The 26891-nt window shown below is 41.8% G+C and overlaps 2 protein-coding genes across 2 annotated transcripts in view; both read left to right on the top strand.

Moving 5' to 3' along the window:
• Positions 1–17610, top strand: part of LOC117451913 (vascular endothelial growth factor C-like) — a 50962-nt gene extending 33352 nt beyond the window's left edge. Inside the window, exons 3-5 of the mRNA XM_071203056.1 lie at positions 4146–4336; positions 16909–17045; positions 17598–17610. Of these exons, the coding sequence (XP_071059157.1) occupies positions 4146–4336; positions 16909–17045; positions 17598–17610 (341 nt within the window). The remainder of the gene's footprint in view (positions 1–4145; positions 4337–16908; positions 17046–17597) is intronic.
• A 2978-nt stretch (positions 17611–20588) lies between these two features.
• The window catches only part of vegfc (vascular endothelial growth factor c), a 49069-nt gene continuing 42766 nt past the window's right edge, over positions 20589–26891 (top strand). The window contains exon 1 of the mRNA XM_034090271.2: positions 20589–20769. Coding sequence (XP_033946162.2) covers positions 20611–20769 — 159 coding nt within the window. The 5' untranslated portion in view covers positions 20589–20610. The remainder of the gene's footprint in view (positions 20770–26891) is intronic.

Here is a 26891-nt window from a genome sequence, read left to right as displayed (position 1 = left end):
ACGTTTTTAAGTCCTTGAGGCAGTCTTGAATTTTATTTAGCTGATTGGTTTCATCAGGCTTGATGGATAAATATAGTTGAGTATCATCCGCATAACAGTGGAAATTTACAGAATGATTCCTTATAATATTGCCTAGCGGAAGCATATATTATGTGAACAAAATAGGTCCAAGCACTGAGCCCTGTGGCACTCCATGGCTAACTTTGGTTTACATGGAAGATTCATCGTTGACACGTACAAACTGAGAGCGTTCAGATAGATAGGACCTAAACCAGCCTAAAGCAGTTCCCTTAAAACTTGTTAAGCCCGAGCCTGTTTTTCAGATCTCAGGCTCGAAAATGACACAAATGACCATACTTCTAAAAGGGTTAAATTAAACATATTTTTTCTCAAAGCAAGGTTACACCTATGAGTTGGATGTAGAAGTGTCAGAATCAATATAGATGTTTTTATTTTAAAGTAAATTCAGATTGAACACAGTAAAACATGTAAATTATTGTTTCCGTCCAAAAAAAAAAATGACTTATAGTGAAAATTACCCTTGAATGATGAGATGGTAGACTAAAAGCTTTAGGAATACAAACTACAACATATAATAATTACCCTATATCAAGATTGATGCAAAACAAGTTAAATTTGACCTTTTTAGAGAGATTTAGCAACAAAAAACACTTCTGGGGTCATTTGACCTATCTCTGGCCCCCCTTGGTCGATTTTGCTGATTGGCATCTCTTTCTAACCGTTGGAGCCAATGGAATCGAGGGGAACTCCCACATACTCCTTATTTGGTAATGTGTGTGTGAGACTGCCGCATGCCAAGACCGGAAGCTGCAATAACTGAAAACCATTAGCAGCTAACTTTTACTCTCCGATATTTACATAAAAATGGAATTATGGATTATAAATAAAACTATTTATTACCTAGAAACATTATAAACCTATGGATTAACCGATTCAGCCGCGTTTTTTCTGGTTTTAATGCCATTGAACAAGTCTTTTGATCAGATTGACAGCTACGGTGAGATGATCTCCCGTAAAAGCTCCGTAAAGGTACGTGTTGTGATGTCTGTGTTTGCTTCCCCTGTCGCGAGTTCGGAACACTCAGTGATGATATATATACCTAAATAATCTGTGGAACCTCAGCTTTAATCGGATATCTTGTATGTGCAGCTACGATAAGTAATAAGGGTATCTTTTATCTTGAGTTCTGTGCCAGGGGTCATTTAGATGCTTCTTATGAGACTTGTGTTTTGTTTTGGTAAACATGGTTTGTATCGCCAGTTAGCTGAGATTATTCCCGTTAATCTGGTATAACACATTAATAGGTTCTTAAATATTAAGATCCCCTGAGACACAGTGTCGTGAAAACACGGCGGGGACCTTGGGGCTGCCAACTAAGTGCTCTAGTCTTTGCAATAGGATATCATGGTCGATAGTATCAAATGCAGCACTGAGATCGAGCAAAACAAGAATAGAGACAAGTCCCTTGTCTGAGGCTATTAGAATGTCATTTGTGACTTTAACCAGAGCTGTCTCTGTGCTATGATGTGTTCTAAAGCCAGACTGAACATCTTCAAATAAATCATTGTTTTATAAGTAATCACACAACTGTTTTGCGACCGATTTCTCAAGAATCTTTGAGAGGAACGGAAGATTAGAAATAGGTCTATAGTTGGCTAAAACCTCTGGATCGAGGTTGTGCTTTTTAAGAAGCGGTTTTATCACTGCTACTTTGAATGATTGTGGAACATAGCCTGATAATAAAGACATATTCATAATATTTAATAAAGAAGTGCTAATTAATGGAAAAACTTCCTTCAACAGCTTAGTTGGAATTGGGTCTAACATGCACGTTGATGGTTTAGAGGAGAGAATCATTGAATTTAACTGTTCAAGGTTTATGGCTGAAAAGCATTCTAGTTTACTATCTAGTGTAATATTAGAACTTACGTTTCCGGGAGCTGTTGATAACACTATACTGGTCAAAGGCAAGAGGTCATTAATTTTGTTTCTAAGAGTAACGATTTTATCGTTAAAAAAGCACAATCATTACTACTGAGTGCTATGGGAATAGAAGGCTCAATCGAGCTATGGCTCTCTGTCAGCCAGTGCTGACAGTTATTATTCTTATTCTCATCTATTAATGAAGAGTAGTAGGCTGCTCTCGCTTTACGCAGTGCTTTCTTATATTCATTGAGAGTAATATGCCAAATTAAACGAGATTCTTCAAGTTTAGTGGAACGCCATATCCTTTCAAGTTGTCTAGACTTTTGCTTTATTTTGCGGGTTTCGGCATTATGCCATGGAGCTAATCTATGTTGTTTTATTTTCTTCTTTTTCAAAGGAGCAACAGAGTCTAATTTTATTCACAGCGCATCTGTAGCACTATCAACAACATGATCAATTTGGGGTGGTGTACATTTTGTATAAGTTTCCTCCCCTTCATGCAGACATGCTATCGAGTTAAGTATTGGTGGAATCTCTTCCTTAAATGTGGCTAACAGATAGGTTTCTGCTGCAAGAGCTTTTGACTAATGCTTTGTAGTCTCGTAATAGTACTTCAACAGTTACTAAGAAATGGTCGGATAAAGCAGGATTATGCGGTTCGACTAATAGTTGCTCAATTTCAATACCATAAGTCAGAACAAGGTCGAGAGTGTGATTATAGCAGTGGGTTGGTTTATTTACACTCTGACAGAAACCAACAGAATCTAATATAGAGTTAAATGCCACAGTAAGGCTATTTTTATCATCGTCAACATGAATATTAAAGTCACCTACGACAGTGCTTCTCAAAGTGTGGTCCGCGGACCACTGGTGGTCCGTGAGCGCCCCCTAGTGGTCTGTGAGTATATTGGTAACATTTTACAATTGAAATAAATACATTTCAGTTTTCCGCACTCTCGCGGGAATATCTCCGCAATGGAGGGAGGTTACGTTTCACTTTCAATTGCATGATATAGCCCAGCGCAACACCTTCATCACACATGTTGCCACTTGTTTGTACCATTTTCAGGCGATTTGTAATCTGTTCTAGAAAAACGATGTGTTTTTTTATATTTGTGGAGTTAGGTAGTCCGCGAGTGTTTTTTTATTGGTTAAGTGGTCCTTGGAATGAGAACGTTTGAGAAACACTGACCTACGATAATTACTTTATCTGTTTTAAGAACCAAAGTTGATAAAAACTTTGAGAATTCTGATAAGAATTCTGAATAAGGACCTGGTGCACGGTACACTGTAACAAATGAAAACGAGGCTTTCAAAGGAGGTATAATTAAATGTTGGTTTAGTATTGATAAGTAAACTTGAGTCAAAGATTGCTGCAACTCCACCTCCCGCCCGCTCTGGCCCCCGGAATGCATGTGACTGTGGAGGCTTCGGTCTCTAAATTCACGTGTCTCATAATAGAGCTACCAATAACCAGAGTTGGCTTCTCAGCGGGTGTCTCGCTGAGTGGGGAATATCTGTTAGATACGTGAACGGGTTGGTGGGGACCTGCGGGTTTCGCGTTATGCCCCTTCTGAGCAGTCACCCAGTCTCCCTGCTGCTCGGAAGTTGCCGGGGGACGGCTAATAGGAGCTACCTTTTGCTGGTCCGCACCGGCTAACATGGGTTTTAATGTAGCCGAGTTACTTTCTAAAATGCGGAGCCGGGCTTCTATGGCTATGATTCCCGCCTCCAACCTAGCAACTGTACTACATTTAACACACGCATGCATTAATCATATATTCTATACAGAGTTTGCTTGGAGAGTAAACATTCTGTATTTTCTGTCATAATCTGCAGGGTATTTTAATCACTTTTTTATTAGGAAGAATCCATTTATCATACTGCTGTAGGTTTTGACGGATCATATTGGCTCCATCAAGTCAAGAAGTCAAGAAGTGATTACATACTTATAAATCTGGTCAGATAATAAAGCACATTTAAACAAGGGCTTTTTCCTTCTCATCCATGAACAGCAGCTGAGAATAGATCTGTTGCAGGCGGTGGTGGTACTGACTGTGTGTGTGTGTGTGTGTGTGTGTGTGTGTGTGTGTGTGTGTGTGTGTGTGTGTGTGTGTGTGTGTGTGTGTGTGTGTGTGTGTGTGTGTGTGTGTGTGTGTGTGTGTGTGTGTGGTGTGTGTGTGTGGGTGTGTGTGCAGGTATAGAGTCGGAGTGGAGGAAGACTCAGTGCATGCCCAGGGAAGTGTGTGTCGACGTGGGCAGGGAGTTCGGGGCTCCCACCAACATCTTCTATAAACCACCCTGTGTGTCCGTCTACAGATGTGGAGGGTGCTGCCACTCTGAAGACAAACAGTGCAGAAACATCTCCACTGGGTACCTCAGCAAAACTGTAAGTCCACTCTTATGCCTTTACACTTTTACAATGTGCTCTGTGTATATGGGATCCATTCCTTAATGGTTGAAGATTGGAACACCCAGAAGTTCACACCTGGAGACTCTTGTTTTAGGTTTACACTCATCCCCTTGTTGAGTAAATAGCATGTTTCCTCTCTCAGTACGGGGCTCTTCCTGATGCTATCACATTCACTGATTCATTGTGTGCTTATAAATCACTTTTTTTTTTGGGACTGTGAACCCCTCATTCAATCCTGTCAGTGGAATAGTGAAGCTACCTAGCTAGCACCTCCCTCCTTGTAGCATTGAAACCTTCCTCTTAATAATGATAACTTACCAACATCAGCCAGACCTGGGGCATCAGACAAGCTTTGAAATGTCTATTTGCCTTCTCTGAGTGCTGGCATTCTGTCCCGAAGTTTTCCACTGTGCAGACGTATATGACTAGGGTTGGCAACTTCCAGAAATGGAGAAACGGGACACATGTATGTGTCCCCCGCACGCGCACGAAGATTTTCGGGTTTCTGGCGGATTTAGTTACTTTTTTTCGGTTTTAGGGTTAGGGTTATGTTATTTAATTATTTTGGGGGAGCCAGCCCCCTAGGGTTCGAGGGGTCAAAACCCTCAAAATGCATAGAAAACTATGCATACCTATAACACAATACAAACACAATGATCTTACACCTGCATTAGGCTACTACATCACATTGTACATCAGCATGTTCAAATCGGATAGGTGGGCAATAGGGACATCTGGGCACCTCGATGTACAATTGGCTATTTTGTCCAAAATGTTAAAAATAAATATTTGAAAAATGGTATTAAGTATTGCAAAGTATACATGATGTGAACATGCACGGTACATCATCATTAGACTTAATGTTATCCTTCAACCAACCATTTTCCCAGCATTTTCCCATCAATCAGCTGACTGACTCTCCCACACGCAGAAGACCCGAGACAGATCTCCACTCACGGGCTTAACCCAACTGTGTTTTTCTTCCACTGTTTGTTGTAAGACACAAGTCTTTTCTTTTTAGAAGGGCCAGGGCCCAGAACCACATCCTCTCTCTCTTCTCCTCTTTCATTATCACCTCCTCATTTCCCCACACGACTGAACAGGCTGACATGCCACACAAACAATGATGCCACGCCCGTGGCCCACCGGAGAAAATCTCACACACACGTGCGAGCATTGTGCCTGCCCTGTCAACTGAGCGGTCCTAGTGCCCTTCCCATACAGCACACAGGCACGCAGCCAGACACACTGCATTGCGCGCAAACAGAAAAATATTTTTAATTTTTTTCCTTTACACGGAGTCCGGGACAAACAATGTCCCGTACGGGACACGCCCATTTTGGCTCAAATACGGGACGTCCCGGCTAATACGGGACGTCCCGGCTAATACGGGACGGTTGGCAACCCTATATACAGGGTTGGGAGGGTTACTTTGTAAATGTAATCAGTTACTGATTATATGGCTCTGAAAGTAATCCGAATACAGTTACAGTTACGTGCCTTAAAAACGTAATCAGATTACTTTAGATTACTTTTGGATTACTTTCTTTTTCCTGGGTATGTTTTGGTGAACAGGAGACACAAAAAGCAAAAGGAAACTGAACGTGTTTTTACTGTTTTAATGGCGTATCAATAGCACACTGAAATCACATCTGAAACGATGTAACAACATAATACACGTTTTGGGGATGCAGCTTGGGATGTGAGGAGTGAGGGACACGGCTTAGAACGAGCGTGTCGCCTTCTGTCCTGCCAGTGTTGGCAGGACATGGATTAAAATGTCGAACTCGGACTTCATTTTAAGGACATTTCGGCCAGGGGTGTAGAGCTATATTTGTTTAAGCACCGGATTGGCAAAACAGGAGAGTGTGTGCACCAGTCTGCCTTGATCTATGAATTCATGTCTGTGACTCTCACAGTATCTGCTGCCCGCAGCTGTTTTATAGAAGGAAACACCTCCTTCACTTCATGAAATCTCTGCAGCACCAGGAGGCAGCGGGAGGGTTAACTCGCGCCGACCAGTGCCTTTCACGCACCGCCTTCACTGTGTATACCTTCAGAAATAATCATTAGTAGGCTAAGGCTAAAGAGCAACCGCAGGCTGATGTGTTTTAACCACACACAACCTATATATATACACACACACGCGATTTAAATGCAGACTTTTGTTCCTCCATGTTTCGTTGTTATTGTTTCACTGAGCGAGCGGACCCGCGATTTTTTTTAAACGCTTTTTTGGTCCATCTGCGGCGGTAATAGGTTTTGTGCGCTGTGATGATTCGGCTGTACCTTTAGTAATGAATATTAAATGTTGAGAGGAAATCTTTCCAACCAATAATTCCAATAAGTAATCCAAAATGTATTCACTTCAGGTTTACTTAAGTAACTGTAATCAGATACTCGTTTTTCAAATGTAACGGGAGCTGAATACAGTTACTTGATTTTTGTGTTCTGATTACGTAACGCCGTTACATGTATTCCGTTACAACCCAACCCTGCCTATATATGACGTGTAGCCGTTAGCTGAAGGTTAGCTTACAGTCCTATACGTGTGGCATTCAGACAAGCTACTGGCTGCCTAGTATTGACTAGATCCTCCAGAAAAACGCGGGCAAAAATCCTTGATTATGCGATCAAACATGCGGGGTTTTATGTGATTTTATGCGGTGAAATTGCGGGGAAGTTGCGAAATATACGGAAAGTTGCGAAATAAATAATATTTGGGCTGTCTTATTTATCTCTCTCACACACAACCTGCCACTAACTTTAAACCCCTTTACTATTCAATTAAACACATTCAATGTTTATTTATTATAAAAGCAATTGGGCTAACACACACACACACACACACACACACACACACACACACACACACACACACACACACACACACACACACACACACACCACACACACACACACACACACACACACACACACACACACACACCTCATTCTGTTTTCATTTACTTGTTCGTTATCTGACCAGCTTCAATGTAGGCTTCTCACCTCGTTTCTTGTAGCACTCGAAAGGGTGTTGGAGGTCGATGCCTCTGTGAACGTGAGTTGTTTGGCTTTCTTGTCCGCAGCAGCAGAAAGCATTTTCGAATGTTTGAATGAATCAAAGTGGGTCGTCACCGTCGATGTTCTCTTATGCTCCAACACACCAGTTGCACGGGGTGCAGAATAGTTTCCCCCCCACTTTTTTTTTGTGCAATGACAAATCGGGGAACTGCTTTGCCCGGTCTTTAGCAGAAATGTTCCTCGGTAAATGAGATGGATTAGATTTTTCCATCTAGGTGTTTTCTCTCTCGTGAGAGCTCCACACGTTCACTCTACGGTGTTGTTTACCTTCTCTGATGCGCGAGCTGATGACGTCGCGTCAGCATCATCATCACTTCACGTCAAGACGAGTTAACTTTTTTTTTTCTCAACTTTGTGTGGAAAAATGCGGGGATTATGCGGCCTTTTGATAAATATGCGCCATTTTGCTGATTATGCGGTAAATTCTGCGATCGCAGAATCGCGTTTTTCTGGAGGGTCTAATTGACGACACAAAGTCAGGCTTGGGGAGTAACGAATTCCATGTAACAGATAACGTAGTCAGGATACCAAAAAAGGTAACTTTATTCGATTACAATTACATTACAAAAAAAAGTAATCAGATAACGTTATATTTAAAATGTAAGTGTATAGATAGACATACTGAATGAGTTTTCTTTATGGTTTACATTATGGCCACTTTCATTTTTAGGCTTGTAGGCGGAAATATGTCCGAGTCACCTCCAGAAACAAGAAGATACAATAGCAAAGAATGCTTGTTGTATCTCATTCCCTTGCTTAACATGTACTTCTCCTCTTTACATCTGGCCTTGTCCACACTCCTAAACGCCTCCTCCTTTTCAGCCAGAATCAGAACCTTTTCGGTCTGAGTCTAGCTGTGAACAGGGCGATCAGCGGAGCATTTGAACTAATTGAGGTGTGCATTCCATACACCTCTATCGCCTCCTTTAAACAAAGGATTAGTTGTTTTACTGTTTTCAAGCCCAGCTGCTATATCCATTTCCCTTGTGTTAACTTTATGAGCTACCACTGGCAGTCTGGCTGATGATTTCAATCAGAGCAGGAAGGGTTACTGTAGCCACAAATGCATGACTGCATATTTGTGTTTGTAGACCTATGTGAAAATACAATTATTGTTTTCATACTCATGTGTTAGAGTGTCTGGATAAGACTGTACACGTATGAACCTTGTAAGCATCAGAATGGAGGAAGTTGAAGAGAAAAGAGGAAGCTTTGATATGCACTGAACTCGAGTGATGGCAGATGGGCTAGGGATCCAACGGTTTATTGACCAAAACCGATCAAGAAATGTGCTTGTTGACTGCATTGGTCTACGGCCAAATGAAATGATATTCGCCTATGGCAGTGTCAACATTTCTGCTGCATTCATTTTGCACCGGCTTGACTGTGTTTTGATTATTTGTGGTGAGACTTGGACAACTGCTTACATACTCAGCTGCCAGTTTAAGAAAAACAACTGTGGTTGGTCGTGTCAGCATTGATGAGCCAAAACAGTTCATTCGATCAGATTCCGATAGTGTTGATTGGTTCATTCGTGTCTGATAACACTTTTGTATTGCTGTTTGTCCTTTACAGAAAGAGCCTACAATTAACTAACTTTTAAAAGTAAACACACTTAAAGTCAGCCTTGATTCATAATTCTGTCCCAAACTCGACATTAGGCGCATTCACACCGCAGTACTTTAACCACAAAGGTTCATGAGAACTCTTTAGTTCTCATGAACTAAGTACAGATCCCGTTCACACCAGAATAAGTCCCTGAGGGAGGATTACGCAAATGAGCCGCTGGACATCACTTCTTCTTCTTCTGCTTTGGGTTTACTGGCAGGCCGCAACCCACTTCACGGCGTATACTGCCTCCCGGAGTTGGGGACTGGCTTCCCCGAAGCCTTCCGAGTAAATCGCCAGAATGCCGACACCTCCTCATCTCCACCGCTCCCATATTTTATTTTGTGTTGCCATAAGTTAGTCTCTCTGCGTTTGTGCGCTGGGCGAATGCTAATAATGCTAATGCTAATAATGCAATGCGAGGATAATAAAATGGCGGCTTCACAACACTTTTGAGAGTTTTACGGGGCGTGGTTTGCAATCCGCCCAGCCAATCAGAAATAGGAACCTTTTTCTCCCACAAAAGTACCTGCTCTCTAGCAGGGACTGAAAGGGGGTAAAAGGTTCTCATGAGCTAATTTTTGTTCCGGCTCTTTTTGGTGTGACACGCGATATTTCGGAAATATATTGGAACTAAAGTGGGACAAGTACTGCGGTGTGAACGCGCCTAAAGGTGTTTGAAAGGTTCTTGGAGCGTAGAATGAAGTATGCTATCCTTAGGTTGAGTTAAGAAAGAAGGAGGCCAAGGTGAAGGCTCAGAGGCTTTTGCCTGGCAGCGGTAACACGGCTGTGGCTGCTGAGCCTCAGTCTGTGAGGTTTCACAACACATTCCTTCACTCCACTGGCTTTCACTAACTGCTGTGTTTGGCTGCAACATCAGACTACTGGCCAGAGTTAGACGCCAACATGTGCTACTCAAGTACATCATTCCAATGATGGCAGACGAGAGAGACAATTTACTATTCAACTGAATTGTAATGATTTTCTGAATGTCATTTAAATAATTTGTTTGAAAATTGATATTTGGAAAAGTGAGGGGTCAAAGTGTTTCTCGAAAGAGCGTTCTGTGGTTGGTTTCGTCATCCTGAGGTTTCATTTTGCAGATTTGCTTTGCCAATGCCTCGAGCAGCTGGCCAATGGTTGAATGGTTTCAACACTTAGCAGGTAATAGAAGTTGTTCTAAACTGTTTAATTTACAACTTGGCTGACTGTAATATCTTTAAGCATTTATGTCTGTCTGGTTCTGTGCAGAAGGGTTCAGCCTGTGCTGTATTTTCATTCTGCAGTGTGCCATTTTTTCTTCCTGGTTTATTGTGACGTTCATTCTTTCATATTGGTAAATGTGTTCTGGTTCTGTCATGGTTGGCTGCGTTAAAGACCTTACCTTTAATACCTTACATATGCTGCACTAGAGATATTATTCACTGGTAATGGGGCCCAACGTCAGCTGGCCTGACCCCCCCTCCAACATTCTGTCCCAGAGCAAGATATCTTGACAGCTAATAGCCAGATGGCAGATACATTTTCTGTGTATTTTCATGGTTCATGACTCATGTTTTCTATGACCTTCTTTAGCACCATACACAGGCCCAACAAAGTTTCATTTGTACACCAAAATGATCTGGCACAATGGAATGACTTTAAGAACACTCAGCCTTCCAGGGATACCCTCCTTCCATGTTTTATGAAACCACCTGCAGCCAACACATTATTAAAGGTAAACTGGCAGCCCTATAAACTCAACCAGACAAAGCTTGTCTGATCCTAGTAAATAGCAAATGGATAGATGACAGCATTTTCTCAGGGCCAAGTGTTACATCAGCAGGGAGGAGTAAATGCCCCACTTTCACTGATTGTAAGCTGTTTTATTAGAGGTGTATCATTGCTTCTCCGTGCCGGCCTTCAGCAAGAGCAGCAACGGTTTTAGTATTTTAATTCATTCCATCTGAGTTTGTGGTTTAACATCTGTGAGTATAGGGTCCGTGGCACCGACAACACATCAGCCTCCGACCACAGAAGGGGAGAAGATAATAGACTTTGGTCTCTTCCTGAATTCATTTCCCCTTGAACAGCTGTGTGGCAACGCAAAGCACTTCAGTAAAAGAAAATTAACAGTTGTATTTAAAGTGCTTCCTGCAGGAGCTCTCCATTCAGCACCACAAATACCCAAACATCGAAGGACCAATGGTGCAAAAAACTGAACGTTTTCTTTTCTCATTGCAGTAATACACTAATTTACCATCTGTCTTTTTTCTGATATGTTATCATCAAAGCAAGTCTAGTCCATTGTATTTGAAAAGATTAAATCCGTCACACAATTCAGACGCTAAATTCTCCTGCGATTATTGACCACCCCAATTTAAAATCAAGATGTTCTGTTGGCATTTTGCATTTTCTATAACTCCTGGTGAAAAACCTGAAAAGAAAAAAGAAAAAGTGATCTATATAATTGCCAGAGATAAATCAAAGGACAGTGGTGAATGTGTGGCTGCTTAATATATATTAATATATAAAGCAGCCACACACAGAATATTAAATATACAGTACATTGATTGTTGATGTTTTCAATCCCTCTGTTAAATCAATCAAAAGGATCAATCACCTTTTAAAATATTTAAACAAGCTTTAGTTTGACAATCTTTTCTTCTGGTCACTTTAACCCTCGGCTGGAAATGGGTCTCTCCAAACACCAAGGCCTGAAAGGAGACACACGTAGCGTTCAGAATGTTGCAAACCAACACATCATTAGAAATGTGTTTTGACAAACGTTTCATCCCCGTGTTGTTCACTGCGATCTCACGATCGGTGTGTCTGTTCTGTAACCGTGGAGCCAGGTCAACACACTGAGGCCAGCCTTAATGATATCCTCATTAAGAAGAGAGCGAGAGAAGTGCATGCTGTTTGAATAGGAGTCATTGAGACTAATTAGCTTCATGCTATCCAACTGTGTGATAGAAAGGATGAAGTGGTTCTCAGGGTTTCTGCTCTTTTTCTAAAGCAGTCTTGTGAAAGTATCTTTATCAGAGCCGTGTGCAGACCAAGCCCAGCTCCTTATTGCTCCTTTTGTTCTTCAAGTGGTCATCCTTCACATTTTGGCTCATTGCTTTCACTTTGAAATGATCATTTCCCCAGTGACTCAGCTTCAGTTAGACGCGTTGAGGGCTCCTTTTGAGGGTCCTTGTAAAAAGAGTGTATGCAATGGTGTGTTCTTATGATGGACCACTTTTGTTGATGGAATTCTTATTGAAGTCTAGGGTAGTTGAACGGCCACGGACATATTAAGTTATTTTCTAATTTGAATGGCACATCCAGCTAACTTGGAGAACATTCAAATATCACATGAAAACAATATAATACTCTCAGAACCAAATGAAACAGATATGAGCTTAAATGGAGCTATTCATCAACAATGTATTTTCGCCAACACCGGCTCTCTTGTCCTCAAGCTGGATACATCAGGACTGCGGAATTCCAACCATTTCAAGGATAGCTACATTATAGTGATAACGAAAACATCCTCAACTGGGTAGGAGCCGCAGGACACAACATCTCCCATGCCGAGCATGCAGTTCCAGTAAGAGGGCGCATGGACCTGATGGCTGGCGGCCCAGCTGCTGAGCTCTACCCACACCATCGGAGAACTACGGGTCCGCGCCGAGGGCTAGCGGCCTAGCAGCGGAGATTCTCGCACCACCGACTGACTTCAGAAGAGGCCGGCTAGCAAAACAGCTAGCTCTGCGGGAGGATCTCTGTGGGCTCGCGCCGGTGTTGCAGTATAACTTGAGTCATGACAACTGGCGACATTCTATTATTTTCGTGACATGAATCCGGGGCGTGTTCATTGAGGACCCACTGTTGACTTACCAGGAAATAAACATGTCGATCGCCTCGTTTGTCGTTTACGTTCATCTTTTGCCTTCCTACGATCACTTTTCTGCACATTCAGTACTCGTATGTGAGGTTGTGGGTGAGAGGTGGATATCGTGACGCTTACAGGGAGGTATCGAACATTACAAAGTAGGTGACTGTGTGGATGCCTGTTCAAAACATAGCAAACTTGAATAAATCATTTAAATTATATTTGTGTCCGACTTCCATTTGTACATCGTTCTTAATGTGATTGACAAGTTGTGATCAGCTCCGATTAAATTGTGATATCAATGCTGTAGCTATTCTCCAGGGAGCACGTTTTTTTTATGAAATACCTGTATCCCTCTCATCCACAACAAGCACTCGTACGACTGCTGCAGGAAAAATTCAATACATACATGCAACATAACCTTGATGCATGGAATGAAACACACAAACTATCTTCCGTGGCTATACTGATATGTCACAGTAACGGTCAACCACAGAAAATTTAAGTCCAGTGGGGCCACAAGTTGAATATATAACATTTGTACATCGTTCTTAATGTGATCTGTATAGTAGCTCTTGATAGCTGTCCATACCTTCAGACAGCCTAAAAGTAAAACACAAGTTGTTTATTCGCAGCCCGAAAGCAGCATCGAGATGACTGGATCATCTGCAGTGTTGGGCAAGTTACTTCCAAAAGTAATACAATGACTTATTACTGTCCTTTTTTAAGTAATAGCCTACGTTACATTGCAATATTACTGTCTCTGAAATGTAATGAGTTACACTACTTTTATATTAGCCTACTTTTGAGTTTACTTTACCAAAAGAGCATCAGGACTGTTTGAGGCAGATGATAGCTTGTGATTAACATGATGATTCAGCCTCTATGGAGGTAGACATATGACAAGCATGATCATTTCTGACGTGGAGCTAATCTGAAGTAAACATTGAATACTGCTTTGTATTCCTCCATTCTTGTGACTGTGTAACTCCCTCTCTTGGATATCAGCATGTGAAGGACACTGCTCAGGAACTAGTTGATGCTCTGTAGTGACGACTCCTTCCATTCTGGAGAGGATCACAGATACATGGGATCCTGAGGTTGAAGCTCAAGCCCGGGACGAGTGAGATGTTCTAACAATTTCCAATAAAGGTTATTCTGAAACATAACTATCACTGTTATCTTCCTTCTATAACGGTAATGTAGGCCAAGAAAAACTTTGCATTGCATAATATTTAAACTTACATTCAGGCACTATAAATGAAGCCAAAAACTATGTCAAGTTGGGGCTTAGCCCACCAAAAAGTGCATAGTTGCAACTTAGGCAGTTAAGCATTTTATATCAGTGGGTCCTAATGGTGCAACACGGAAGGCAGACAGAATTGCTAGACACAGGTGTCACATGAATGTAAATGTTCTGGAAAGTTCCTATACAGCTTAGCCTTTTTTATCTCATGAAGTCCCTAAGTGACACACCCTGAACAGTCTGGTGGGTCATGGTCCTTGTCATTTGCTTTTGTGTTCCCATAACAACATGTCCAAGATGTCCATGTGCCAGGCTAACACATGTGACAGAACTAGCTACATTTGGAAAGGTTTTTTGTTGCTAAAGTTAACATTCAAGCCATTTAAGAATACAAATGCTTACATGCCATTTGTTAAACATTAAGCTGTCTTCGGCTCTTTTCGGCTGTAACAAATTTAAATGTCCCCTCTGTGGGACGAATAAAGGTATTCTGATTCTGATTACATTTAACCTGTTGTGGAAACATTTCTTGATTAAATTGATATGAAACAAATGCCATAAATATTGCTGTGACACTGGTGTCACATCGGGACTTTAGCCCTAAACATTCACAGTAAACCCGGAGTAGACATATATGCACAATTAGAAATAAGATTATGATCTGGTCAGTTAATTTAGCTGATTCAATTATATTTAGTTAACATATTCTTTATTCTTCAATTCAAATTATGTTCAAACAAATGTAAACCAAAAAACATCCTCGTTCGTTAATTAAGTTATAAATAAGAGTTACTTTACCATTGAAGCGCAGATATTTGACACTAGGGGGGCTACTTGTCAGAAATGTGTCTAGGTGGTCTATTTAGTCTAAATGACGTTCCCCTTAATTTCCCCAAAAGTAGAAATGGGTCCGGGTTCTTATGGGTTTAAACGTATAGGCTTAAAGGCATAATAGAACTACTGTATTATATGTATTCAACGTGTGCCCCGCTGGACTTACTTTTCTGTGGTTTACCGTTACTGTGACACATCACTATAGCCACGGAAGATAGTTTGTGTGTTTCATTCCCATGCATCAAGGTTATTTTCATGTATGTAATTGTTTTCCTGCACAGCGTAGAGTCTTGTTGTGATGAGAGGGATACAGGTATTTCATAAAAAAACGTGCTCCCTGGAGAATAGCTACAGCATTGATATCACAATTTAATCGGAGCTGATCACAACTTGTCATGAGTGATCCAGTCATCTCGATGAGCGTTCGGGCTGTGAGTAAACGACTTGTGTTTTACTTTTAGGCTGTCTGAAGGTATGGACAGCTATCAAAGCTACTATACATCACATTAAGAACGATGTACAAATGAAAGTCGGACACAAATATATAATTTAAATGATTTATTCAAGTTTGCAATGTTTTGAACAGGCATCCACACAGTCACCTACTTTGTAATGTTCGATACCTCCCTGTAAGCGTCACGATATCCACCTCTCACCCACAACCTCACATACGAGTACTGAATGCGCAGCAAAGTGATCGTAGGAAGGCAGATATAGCAAAAGATTAACGTAAACGACAAACGAGGCGATCGACATGTTTATTTCCTGGTAAGTCAACAGTGGGTCCTCAATGTACACGCCCCGGATTCATGTGACGAAAATAATAGAATGTCGCCAGTTGTCATGACTCAAGTTATACTGCAACACCGGCACCGAGGGAAAGCCTATAAATCCAGTATTTAAAAAACACCGTTTCACAAACATGTTGAAATCATGTGAAACTGTGAATCAAGCCAAAACAGTGTGGGATCCTCGGTGCGAGCCGAAGGGACTATTCGGTGGACATTTACATTTCCGCAGCATCTGCAATAAACATGAACAGCTAGAACATTTCCTCCTTGAGTCCAATATTGACTATTTGGGAATATCGGAATCTTGGCTAAAACAGTCGTCACCATCCACTCTTGTATCCATGTCAGGATATACTGTGTTTAGGAAGGACAGACTGACGGGAAAAGGAGGGGGGGTGTTGCTTTATGTGAGGAACACCTTTACTTGTAGGGAGATTGCTCTCCCAGCTAATGTTGAGTTTGATTGTGTTGGTGTGGAAATCACACTTTCTGAGGAAATGTCCCTCGCCATGATTTGCCTGTATCGACAACCCACCGCTAAGGTGGATTTCTATGACCAGGTCAAACTCATGCTGAATTCCTGTGACTCCAACAAAGAGCTAATTATTCTAGGAGACTTTAATATCAACTGGAATGACAAACAAATAGAAAGAGCTTAAAACGGATCATAAACAGAACACTTCCACAAATGACATACCACAAACAAGGACAAACAGGCATAACACAGGGGGTTAGAAGTTCAACAATAAAACAGGAAACAGATCAATTGTGACTGAGAACAGCTTTTCCGCAAGAGCCTTGAACAGGCATCTTAAAGAACCAGTTAGTAGGGACATCTAATTACACACTTTCAGGTTTAATACATTGCAACTTGATCAATTAATGGATGAGAAGACATCCTGTTAACCTCTGGAGAATAACTGTATTAGCCTTTCTTTACTATTGGTATTTGTACAGATTATAATGGTATTTATAGCTGCCACTGCAGTCATATGCCGCTCTGCTGCTCTCTTGTCACAACACACAGACAGTGCACTGCCAATCCTTCATGCTGCCCGTCAGTCTCTTTTTGCACCCTGTCTTGATTTACCTTGTCTTTTTTTCCTCTCGTTTGCTTTCTATGCAGCTGTTTGAGATCACAGTGCCGATCACCCAAGGCACCAAGCCGGTGACCATCAGTGTTGCCAACCACACCCAGTGCAGCTGCCTGTCCAAACTGGACGTCTACAAACAGGTTCACAGCATCAGGAGAGCCCTGCCTGAGTACGTACTCACTGCATCATTGTGCCACACATACACACACGCACAAACACACACACTCACACACAGAGGTCTTCCTATTGGCAAGCACAGGTATAACGAGTGTTTGTTAGATTCCCTTAATTTCAAAATAGGGTGTTTACCAGTCAGAGGACAAATGTACGGTGTTGGTGTGGATGTCAGCGTGGCTTTTTAGACTTTGTAACTCCTTCAGAGGATCCAACTTGAAAACCATTAGCAGCTAACTTTTACTCTCCGATATTTACATAAAAATGGAATTATGGATTATAAATAAAACTATTTATTACCTAGAAACATTATAACCTATGGATTAACCGATTCAGCCGCGTTTTTTCTGGTTTTAATGCCATTGAACAAGTCTTTTGATCAGATTGACAGCTACGGTGAGATGATCTCCCGTAAAAGCTCCGTAAAGGTACGTGTTGTGATGTCTGTGTTTGCTTCCCCTGTCGCGAGTTCGGAACACTCAGTGATGATAATATACCTAAATAATCTGTGGAACCTCAGCTTTAATCGGATATCTTGTATGTGCAGCTACGATAAGTAATAAGGGTATCTTTTATCTTGAGTTCTGTTTTTTCGCCAGGGGTCATTTAGATGCTTCTTATGAGACTTGTGTTTGTTTTGGTAAACATGGTTTGTATCGCCAGTTAGCTGAGATTATTCCCGTTAATCTGGTATAACACATTAATAGGTTCTTAAATATTAAGATCCCCTGAGACACAGTGTCGTGAAAACACGGCGGGGACCTTGGGGCTGCCAACTAAGTGCTCTAGTCTTTGCAATAGGATATCATGGTCGATAGTATCAAATGCAGCACTGAGATCGAGCAAAACAAGAATAGAGACAAGTCCCTTGTCTGAGGCTATTAGAATGTCATTTGTGACTTTAACCAGAGCTGTCTCTGTGCTATGATGTGTTCTAAAGCCAGACTGAACATCTTCAAATAAATCATTGTTTTATAAGTAATCACACAACTGTTTTGCGACCGATTTCTCAAGAATCTTTGAGAGGAACGGAAGATTAGAAATAGGTCTATAGTTGGCTAAAACCTCTGGATCGAGGTTGTGCTTTTTAAGAAGCGGTTTTATCACTGCTACTTTGAATGATTGTGGAACATAGCCTGATAATAAAGACATATTCATAATATTTAATAAAGAAGTGCTAATTAATGGAAAAACTTCCTTCAACAGCTTAGTTGGAATTGGGTCTAACATGCACGTTGATGGTTTAGAGGAGAGAATCATTGAATTTAACTGTTCAAGGTTTATGGCTGAAAAGCATTCTAGTTTACTATCTAGTGTAATATTAGAACTTACGTTTCCGGGAGCTGTTGATAACACTATACTGGTCAAAGGCAAGAGGTCATTAATTTTGTTTCTAAGAGTAACGATTTTATCGTTAAAAAGCACAATCATTACTACTGAGTGCTATGGGAATAGAAGGCTCAATCGAGCTATGGCTCTCTGTCAGCCAGTGCTGACAGTTATTATTCTTTTCTCATCTATTAATGAAGAGTAGTAGGCTGCTCTCGCTTTACGCAGTGCTTTCTTATATTCATTGAGAGTAATATGCCAAATTAAACGAGATTCTTCAAGTTTAGTGGAACGCCATATCCTTTCAAGTTGTCTAGACTTTTGCTTTATTTTGGCGGGTTTCGGCATTATGCCATGGAGCTAATCTATGTTGTTTTATTTTCTTCTTTTTCAAAGGAGCAACAGAGTCTAATTTTATTCACAGCGCATCTGTAGCACTATCAACAACATGATCAATTTGGGGTGGTGTACATTTGTATAAGTTTCCTCCCCTTCATGCAGACATGCTATCGAGTTAAGTATTGGTGGAATCTCTTCCTTAAATGTGGCTAACAGATAGGTTTCTGCTGCAAGAGCTTTTGACTAATGCTTTGTAGTCTCGTAATAGTACTTCAACAGTTACTAAGAAATGGTCGGATAAAGCAGGATTATGGCGGTTCGACTAATAGTTGCTCAATTTCAATACCATAAGTCAGAACAAGGTCGAGAGTGTGATTATAGCAGTGGGTTGGTTTATTTACACTCTGACAGAAACCAACAGAATCTAATATAGAGTTAAATGCCACAGTAAGGCTATTTTTATCATCGTCAACATGAATATTAAAGTCACCTACGACAGTGCTTCTCAAAGTGTGGTCCGCGGACCACTGGTGGTCCGTGAGCGCCCCCTAGTGGTCTGTGAGTATATTGGTAACATTTTACAATTGAAATAAATACATTTAAGTTTTCCACACTCTCGCGGGAATATCTCCGCAATGGAGGGAGGTTAAGTTTCACTTTCGATTGCATGATATAGCCCAGCGCAACACCTTCGTCACACATGTTGCCACTTGTTTGTACCATTTTCAGGCGATTTGTAATCTGTTCTAGAAAAACGATGTGTTTTTTATATTTGTGGAGTTAGGTGGTCCGCGAGTGTTTTTTTATTGGTTGAGTGGTCCTTGGAATGAGAACGTTTGAGAAACACTGACCTACGATAATTACTTTATCTGTTTTAAGAACCAAAGTTGATAAAAACTTTGAGAATTCTGATAAGAATTCTGAATAAGGACCTGGTGCACGGTACACTGTAACAAATGAAAACGAGGCTTTCAAAGGAGGTATAATTAAATGTTGGTTTAGTATTGATAAGTAAACTTGAGTCAAAGATTGCTGCAACTCCACCTCCCGCCCGCTCTGGCCCCCGGAATGCATGTGACTGTGGAGGCTTCGGTCTCTAAATTCACGTGTCTCATAATAGAGCTACCAATAACCAGAGTTGGCTTCTCAGCGGGTGTCTCGCTGAGTGGGGAATATCTGTTAGATACGTGAACGGGTTGGTGGGGACCTGCGGGTTTCGCGTTATGCCCCTTCTGAGCAGTCACCCAGTCTCCCTGCTGCTCGGAAGTTGCCGGGGGACGGCTAATAGGAGCTACCTTTTGCTGGTCCGCACCGGCTAACATGGGTTTTAATGTAGCCGAGTTACTTTCTAAAATGCGGAGCCGGGCTTCTATGGCTATGATTCCCGCCTCCAACCTAGCAACTGTACTACATTTAACACACGCATGCATTAATCATATATTCTATACAGAGTTTGCTTGGAGAGTAAACATTCTGTATTTTCTGTCATAATCTGCAGGGTATTTTAATCACTTTTTTATTAGGAAGAATCCATTTATCATACTGCTGTAGGTTTTGACGGATCATATTGGCTCCATCAAGTCAAGAAGTCAAGAAGTGATTACATACTTATAAATCTGGTCAGATAATAAAGCACATTTAAACAAGGGCTTTTTCCTTCTCATCCATGAACAGCAGCTGAGAATAGATCTGTTGCAGGCGGTGGTGGTACTGACTGTGTGTGTGTGTGTGTGTGTGTGTGTGTGTGTGTGTGTGTGTGTGTGTGTGTGTGTGTGTGTGTGTGTGTGTGTGTGTGTGTGTGTGTGTGTGTGTGTGTGTGTGTGTGTGTGTGTGTGTGTGTGTGTGTGTGTGTGTGTGCAGGTATAGAGTCGGAGTGGAGGAAGACTCAGTGCATGCCCAGGGAAGTGTGTGTCGACGTGGGCAGGGAGTTCGGGGCTCCCACCAACATCTTCTATAAACCACCCTGTGTGTCCGTCTACAGATGTGGAGGGTGCTGCCACTCTGAAGACAAACAGTGCAGAAACATCTCCACTGGGTACCTCAGCAAAACTGTAAGTCCACTCTTATGCCTTTACACTTTTACAATGTGCTCTGTGTATATGGGATCCATTCCTTAATGGTTGAAGATTGGAACACCCAGAAGTTCACACCTGGAGACTCTTGTTTTAGGTTTACACTCATCCCCTTGTTGAGTAAATAGCATGTTTCCTCTCTCAGTACGGGGCTCTTCCTGATGCTATCACATTCACTGATTCATTGTGTGCTTATAAATCACTTTTTTTTTTGGGACTGTGAACCCCTCATTCAATCCTGTCAGTGGAATAGTGAAGCTACCTAGCTAGCACCTCCCTCCTTGTAGCATTGAAACCTTCCTCTTAATAATGATAACTTACCAACATCAGCCAGACCTGGGGCATCAGACAAGCTTTGAAATGTCTATTTGCCTTCTCTGAGTGCTGGCATTCTGTCCCGAAGTTTTCCACTGTGCAGACGTATATGACTAGGGTTGGCAACTTCCAGAAATGGAGAAACGGGACACATGTATGTGTCCCCCGCACGCGCACGAAGATTTTCGGGTTTCTGGCGGATTTAGTTACTTTTTTTCGGTTTTAGGGTTAGGGTTATGTTATTTAATTATTTTGGGGGAGCCAGCCCCCTAGGGTTCGAGGGGTCAAAACCCTCAAAATGCATAGAAAACTATGCATACCTATAACACAATACAAACACAATGATCTTACACCTGCATTAGGCTACTACATCACATTGTACATCAGCATGTTCAAATCGGATAGGTGGGCAATAGGGACATCTGGGCACCTCGATGTACAATTGGCTATTTTGTCCAAAATGTTAAAAAATAAATATTTGAAAAATGGTATTAAGTATTGCAAAGTATACATGATGTGAACATGCACGGTACATCATCATTAGACTTAATGTTATCCTTCAACCAACCATTTTCCCAGCATTTTCCCATCAATCAGCTGACTGACTCTCCCACACGCAGAAGACCCGAGACAGATCTCCACTCACGGGCTTAACCCAACTGTGTTTTTCTTCCACTGTTTGTTGTAAGACACAAGTCTTTTCTTTTTAGAAGGGCCAGGGCCCAGAACCACATCCTCTCTCTCTTCTCCTCTTTCATTATCACCTCCTCATTTCCCCACACGACTGAACAGGCTGACATGCCACACAAACAATGATGCCACGCCCGTGGCCCACCGGAGAAAATCTCACACACACGTGCGAGCATTGTGCCTGCCCTGTCAACTGAGCGGTCCTAGTGCCCTTCCCATACAGCACACAGGCACGCAGCCAGACACACTGCATTGCGCGCAAACAGAAAAATATTTTTAATTTTTTTCCTTTACACGGAGTCCGGGACAAACAATGTCCCGTACGGGACACGCCCATTTTGGCTCAAATACGGGACGTCCCGGCTAATACGGGACGTCCCGGCTAATACGGGACGGTTGGCAACCCTATATACAGGGTTGGGAGGGTTACTTTGTAAATGTAATCAGTTACTGATTATATGGCTCTGAAAGTAATCCGAATACAGTTACAGTTACGTGCCTTAAAAACGTAATCAGATTACTTTTAGATTACTTTTGGATTACTTTCTTTTTCCTGGGTATGTTTTGGTGAACAGGAGACACAAAAAGCAAAAGGAAACTGAACGTGTTTTTACTGTTTTAATGGCGTATCAATAGCACACTGAAATCACATCTGAAACGATGTAACAACATAATACACGTTTTGGGGATGCAGCTTGGGATGTGAGGAGTGAGGGACACGGCTTAGAACGAGCGTGTCGCCTTCTGTCCTGCCAGTGTTGGCAGGACATGGATTAAAATGTCGAACTCGGACTTCATTTTAAGGACATTTCGGCCAGGGGTGTAGAGCTATATTTGTTTAAGCACCGGATTGGCAAAACAGGAGAGTGTGTGCACCAGTCTGCCTTGATCTATGAATTCATGTCTGTGACTCTCACAGTATCTGCTGCCCGCAGCTGTTTTATAGAAGGAAAACCTCCTTCACTTCATGAAATCTCTGCAGCACCAGGAGGCAGCGGGAGGGTTAACTCGCGCCGACCAGTGCCTTTCACGCACCGCCTTCACTGTGTATACCTTCAGAAATAATCATTAGTAGGCTAAGGCTAAAGAGCAACCGCAGGCTGATGTGTTTTAACCACACACACCTATATATATACACACACACGCGATTTAAATGCAGACTTTTGTTCCTCCATGTTTCGTTGTTATTGTTTCACTGAGCGAGCGGACCCGCGATTTTTTTTTAAACGCTTTTTTGGTCCATCTGCGGCGGTAATAGGTTTTGTGCGCTGTGATGATTCGGCTGTACCTTTAGTAATGAATATTAAATGTTGAGAGGAAATCTTTCCACCAATAATTCCAATAAGTAATCCAAAATGTATTCACTTCAGGTTTACTTAAGTAACTGTAATCAGATTACTCGTTTTTCAAATGTAACGGGAGCTGAATACAGTTACTTGATTTTTGTGTTCTGATTACGTAACGCCGTTACATGTATTCCGTTACAACCCAACCCTGCCTATATATGACGTGTAGCCGTTAGCTGAAGGTTAGCTTACAGTCCTATACGTGTGGCATTCAGACAAGCTACTGGCTGCCTAGTATTGACTAGATCCTCCAGAAAAACGCGGGCAAAAATCCTTGATTATGCGATCAAACATGCGGGGTTTTATGTGATTTTATGCGGTGAAATTGCGGGAAGTTGCGAAATATACGGAAAGTTGCGAAATAAATAAATATTGGGCTGTCTTATTTATTCTCTCTCACACACAACCTGCCACTAACTTTAAACCCCTTTACTATTCAATTAAACACATTCAATGTTTATTTATTATAAAAGCAATTGGGCTAACACACACACACACACACACACACACACACACACACACACACACACACACACACACACACACACACACACACACACACACACACACACACACACACACACACACACACACACACCTCATTCTGTTTTCATTTACTTGTTCGTTATCTGACCAGCTTCAATGTAGGCTTCTCACCTCGTTTCTTGTAGCACTCGAAAGGGTGTTGGAGGTCGATGCCTCTGTGAACGTGAGTTGTTTGGCTTTCTTGTCCGCAGCAGCAGAAAGCATTTTCGAATGTTTGAATGAATCAAAGTGGGTCGTCACCGTCGATGTTCTCTTATGCTCCAACACACAGTTGCACGGGGTGCAGAATAGTTTCCCCCCACTTTCGTGCAAGACATCGGGGAACTGCTTTGCCCGGTCTTTAGCAGAAATGTTCCTCGGTAAATGAGATGGATTAGATTTTTCCATCTAGGTGTTTTCTCTCTCGTGAGAGCTCCACACGTTCACTCTACGGTGTTGTTTACCTTCTCTGATGCGCGAGCTGATGACGTCGCGTCAGCATCATCATCACTTCACGTCAAGACGAGTTAACTTTTTTTTTTCTCAACTTTGTGTGGAAAAATGCGGGGATTATGCGGCCTTTTGATAAATATGCGCCATTTTGCTGATTATGCGGTAAATTCTGCGATCGCAGAATCGCGTTTTTCTGGAGGGTCTAATTGACGACACAAAGTCAGGCTTGGGGAGTAACGAATTCCATGTAACGAGATAACGTAGTCAGGATACCAAAAAAAGGTAACTTTATTCGATTACAATTACATTACAAAAAAAAGTAATCAGATAACTGTTATATTTAAAATGTAAGTGTATAGATAGACATACTGAATGAGTTTTCTTTATGGTTTACATTATGGCCACTTTCATTTTTAGGCTTGTAGGCGGAAATATGTCCGAGTCACCTCCAGAAACAAGAAGATACAATAGCAAAGAATGCTTGTTGTATCTCATTCCCTTGCTTAACATGTACTTCTCCTCTTTACATCTGGCCTTGTCCACACTCCTAAACGCCTCCTCCTTTTCAGCCAGAATCAGAACCTTTTCGGTCTGAGTCTAGCTGTGAACAGGGCGATCAGCGGAGCATTTGAACTAATTGAGGTGTGCATTCCATACACCTCTATCGCCTCCTTTAAACAAAGGATTAGTTGTTTTACTGTTTTCAAGCCCAGCTGCTATATCCATTTCCCTTGTGTTAACTTTATGAGCTACCACTGGCAGTCTTGGCTGATGATTTCAATCAGAGCAGGAAGGGTACTGTAGCCACAAATGCATGACTGCATATTTGTGTTTGTAGACCTATGTGAAAATACAATTATTGTTTTCATACTCATGTGTTAGAGTGTCTGGATAAGACTGTACACGTATGAACCTTGTAAGCATCAGAATGGAGGAAGTTGAAGAGAAAAGAGGAAGCTTTGATATGCACTGAACTGAGTGATGGCACGATGGGCTAGGGATCCAACGGTTTATTGACCAAAACCGATCAAGAAATGTGCTTGTTGACTGCCATTGGTCTACGGCCAAATGAAATGATATTCGCCTATGGCAGTGTCCAACATTTCTGCTGCATTCATTTTGCACCGGCTTGACTGTGTTTTGATTATTTGTGGTGAGACTTGGACAACTGCTTACATACTCAGCTGCCAGTTTAAGAAAAACAACTGTGGTTGGTCGTGTCAGCATTGATGAGCCAAAACAGTTCATTCGATCAGATTCCGATAGTGTTGATTGGTTCATTCGTGTCTGATAACACTTTTGTATTGCTGTTTGTCCTTTACAGAAAGAGCCTACAATTAACTAACTTTTAAAAGTAAACACACTTAAAGTCAGCCTTGATTCATAATTCTGTCCCAAACTCGACATTAGGCGCATTCACACCGCAGTACTTTAACCACAAAGGTTCATGAGAACTCTTTAGTTCTCATGAACTAAGTACAGATCCCGTTCACACCAGAATAAGTCCCTGAGGGAGGATTACGCAAATGAGCCGCTGACATCACTTCTTCTTCTTCTGCTTTGGGTTTACTGGCAGGCCGCAACCCACTTCACGGCGTATACTGCCTCCCCGGAGTTGGGGACTGGCTTCCCCGAAGCCTTCCGAGTAAATCGCCAGAATGCCGACACCTCCTCATCTCCACCGCTCCCATATTTTATTTTGTGTTGCCATAAGTTAGTCTCTCTGCGTTTGTGCGCTGGGCGAATGCTAATAATGCTAATGCTAATAATGCAATGCGAGGATAATAAAATGGCGGCTTCACAACACTTTTGAGAGTTTTACGGGGCGTGGTTTGCAATCCGCCCAGCCAATCAGAAATAGGAACCTTTTTCTCCCACAAAAGTACCTGCTCTCTAGCAGGGACTGAAAAGGGGGTAAAAAGGTTCTCATGAGCTAATTTTTGTTCCGGCTCTTTTTGGTGTGAACGCGATATTTCGGAAATATATTGGAACTAAAGTGGGACAAGTACTGCGGTGTGAACGCGCCTAAAGGTGTTTGAAAGGTTCTTGGAGCGTAGAATGAAGTATGCTATCCTTAGGTTGAGTTAAGAAAGAAGGAGGCCAAGGTGAAGGCTCAGAGGCTTTTGCCTGGCAGCGGTAACACGGCTGTGGCTGCTGAGCCTCAGTCTGTGAGGTTTCACAACACATTCCTTCACTCCACTGGCTTTCACTAACTGCTGTGTTTGGCTGCAACATCAGACTACTGGCCAGAGTTAGACGCCAACATGTGCTACTCAGTACATCATTCCAATGATGGCAGACGAGAGAGACAATTTACTATTCAACTGAATTGTAATGATTTTCTGAATGTCATTGTAAATAATTTGTTTGAAAATTGATATTTGGAAAAGTGAGGGGTCAAAGTGTTTCTCGAAAGAGCGTTCTGTGGTTGGTTTCGTCATCCTGAGGTTTCATTTTGCAGATTTGCTTTGCCAATGCCTCGAGCAGCTGGCAATGGTTGAATGGTTTCAACACTTAGCAGGTAATAGAAGTTGTTCTAAACTGTTTAATTTACAACTTGGCTGACTGTAATATCTTTAAGCATTTATGTCTGTCTGGTTCTGTGCAGAAGGGTTCAGCCTGTGCTGTATTTTCATTCTGCAGTGTGCCATTTTTTCTTCCTGGTTTATTGTGACGTTCATTCTTTCATATTGGTAAATGTGTTCTGGTTCTGTCATGGTTGGCTGCGTTAAAAGACCTTACCTTTAATACCTTACATATGCTGCACTAGAG

This window comes from Pseudochaenichthys georgianus, chromosome 1 (genome assembly GCF_902827115.2).
Source record: "Pseudochaenichthys georgianus chromosome 1, fPseGeo1.2, whole genome shotgun sequence".
NCBI classification, from domain to species: domain Eukaryota; kingdom Metazoa; phylum Chordata; class Actinopteri; order Perciformes; family Channichthyidae; genus Pseudochaenichthys; species Pseudochaenichthys georgianus.
This window is presented reverse-complemented; position numbering and strand designations above follow the sequence as displayed.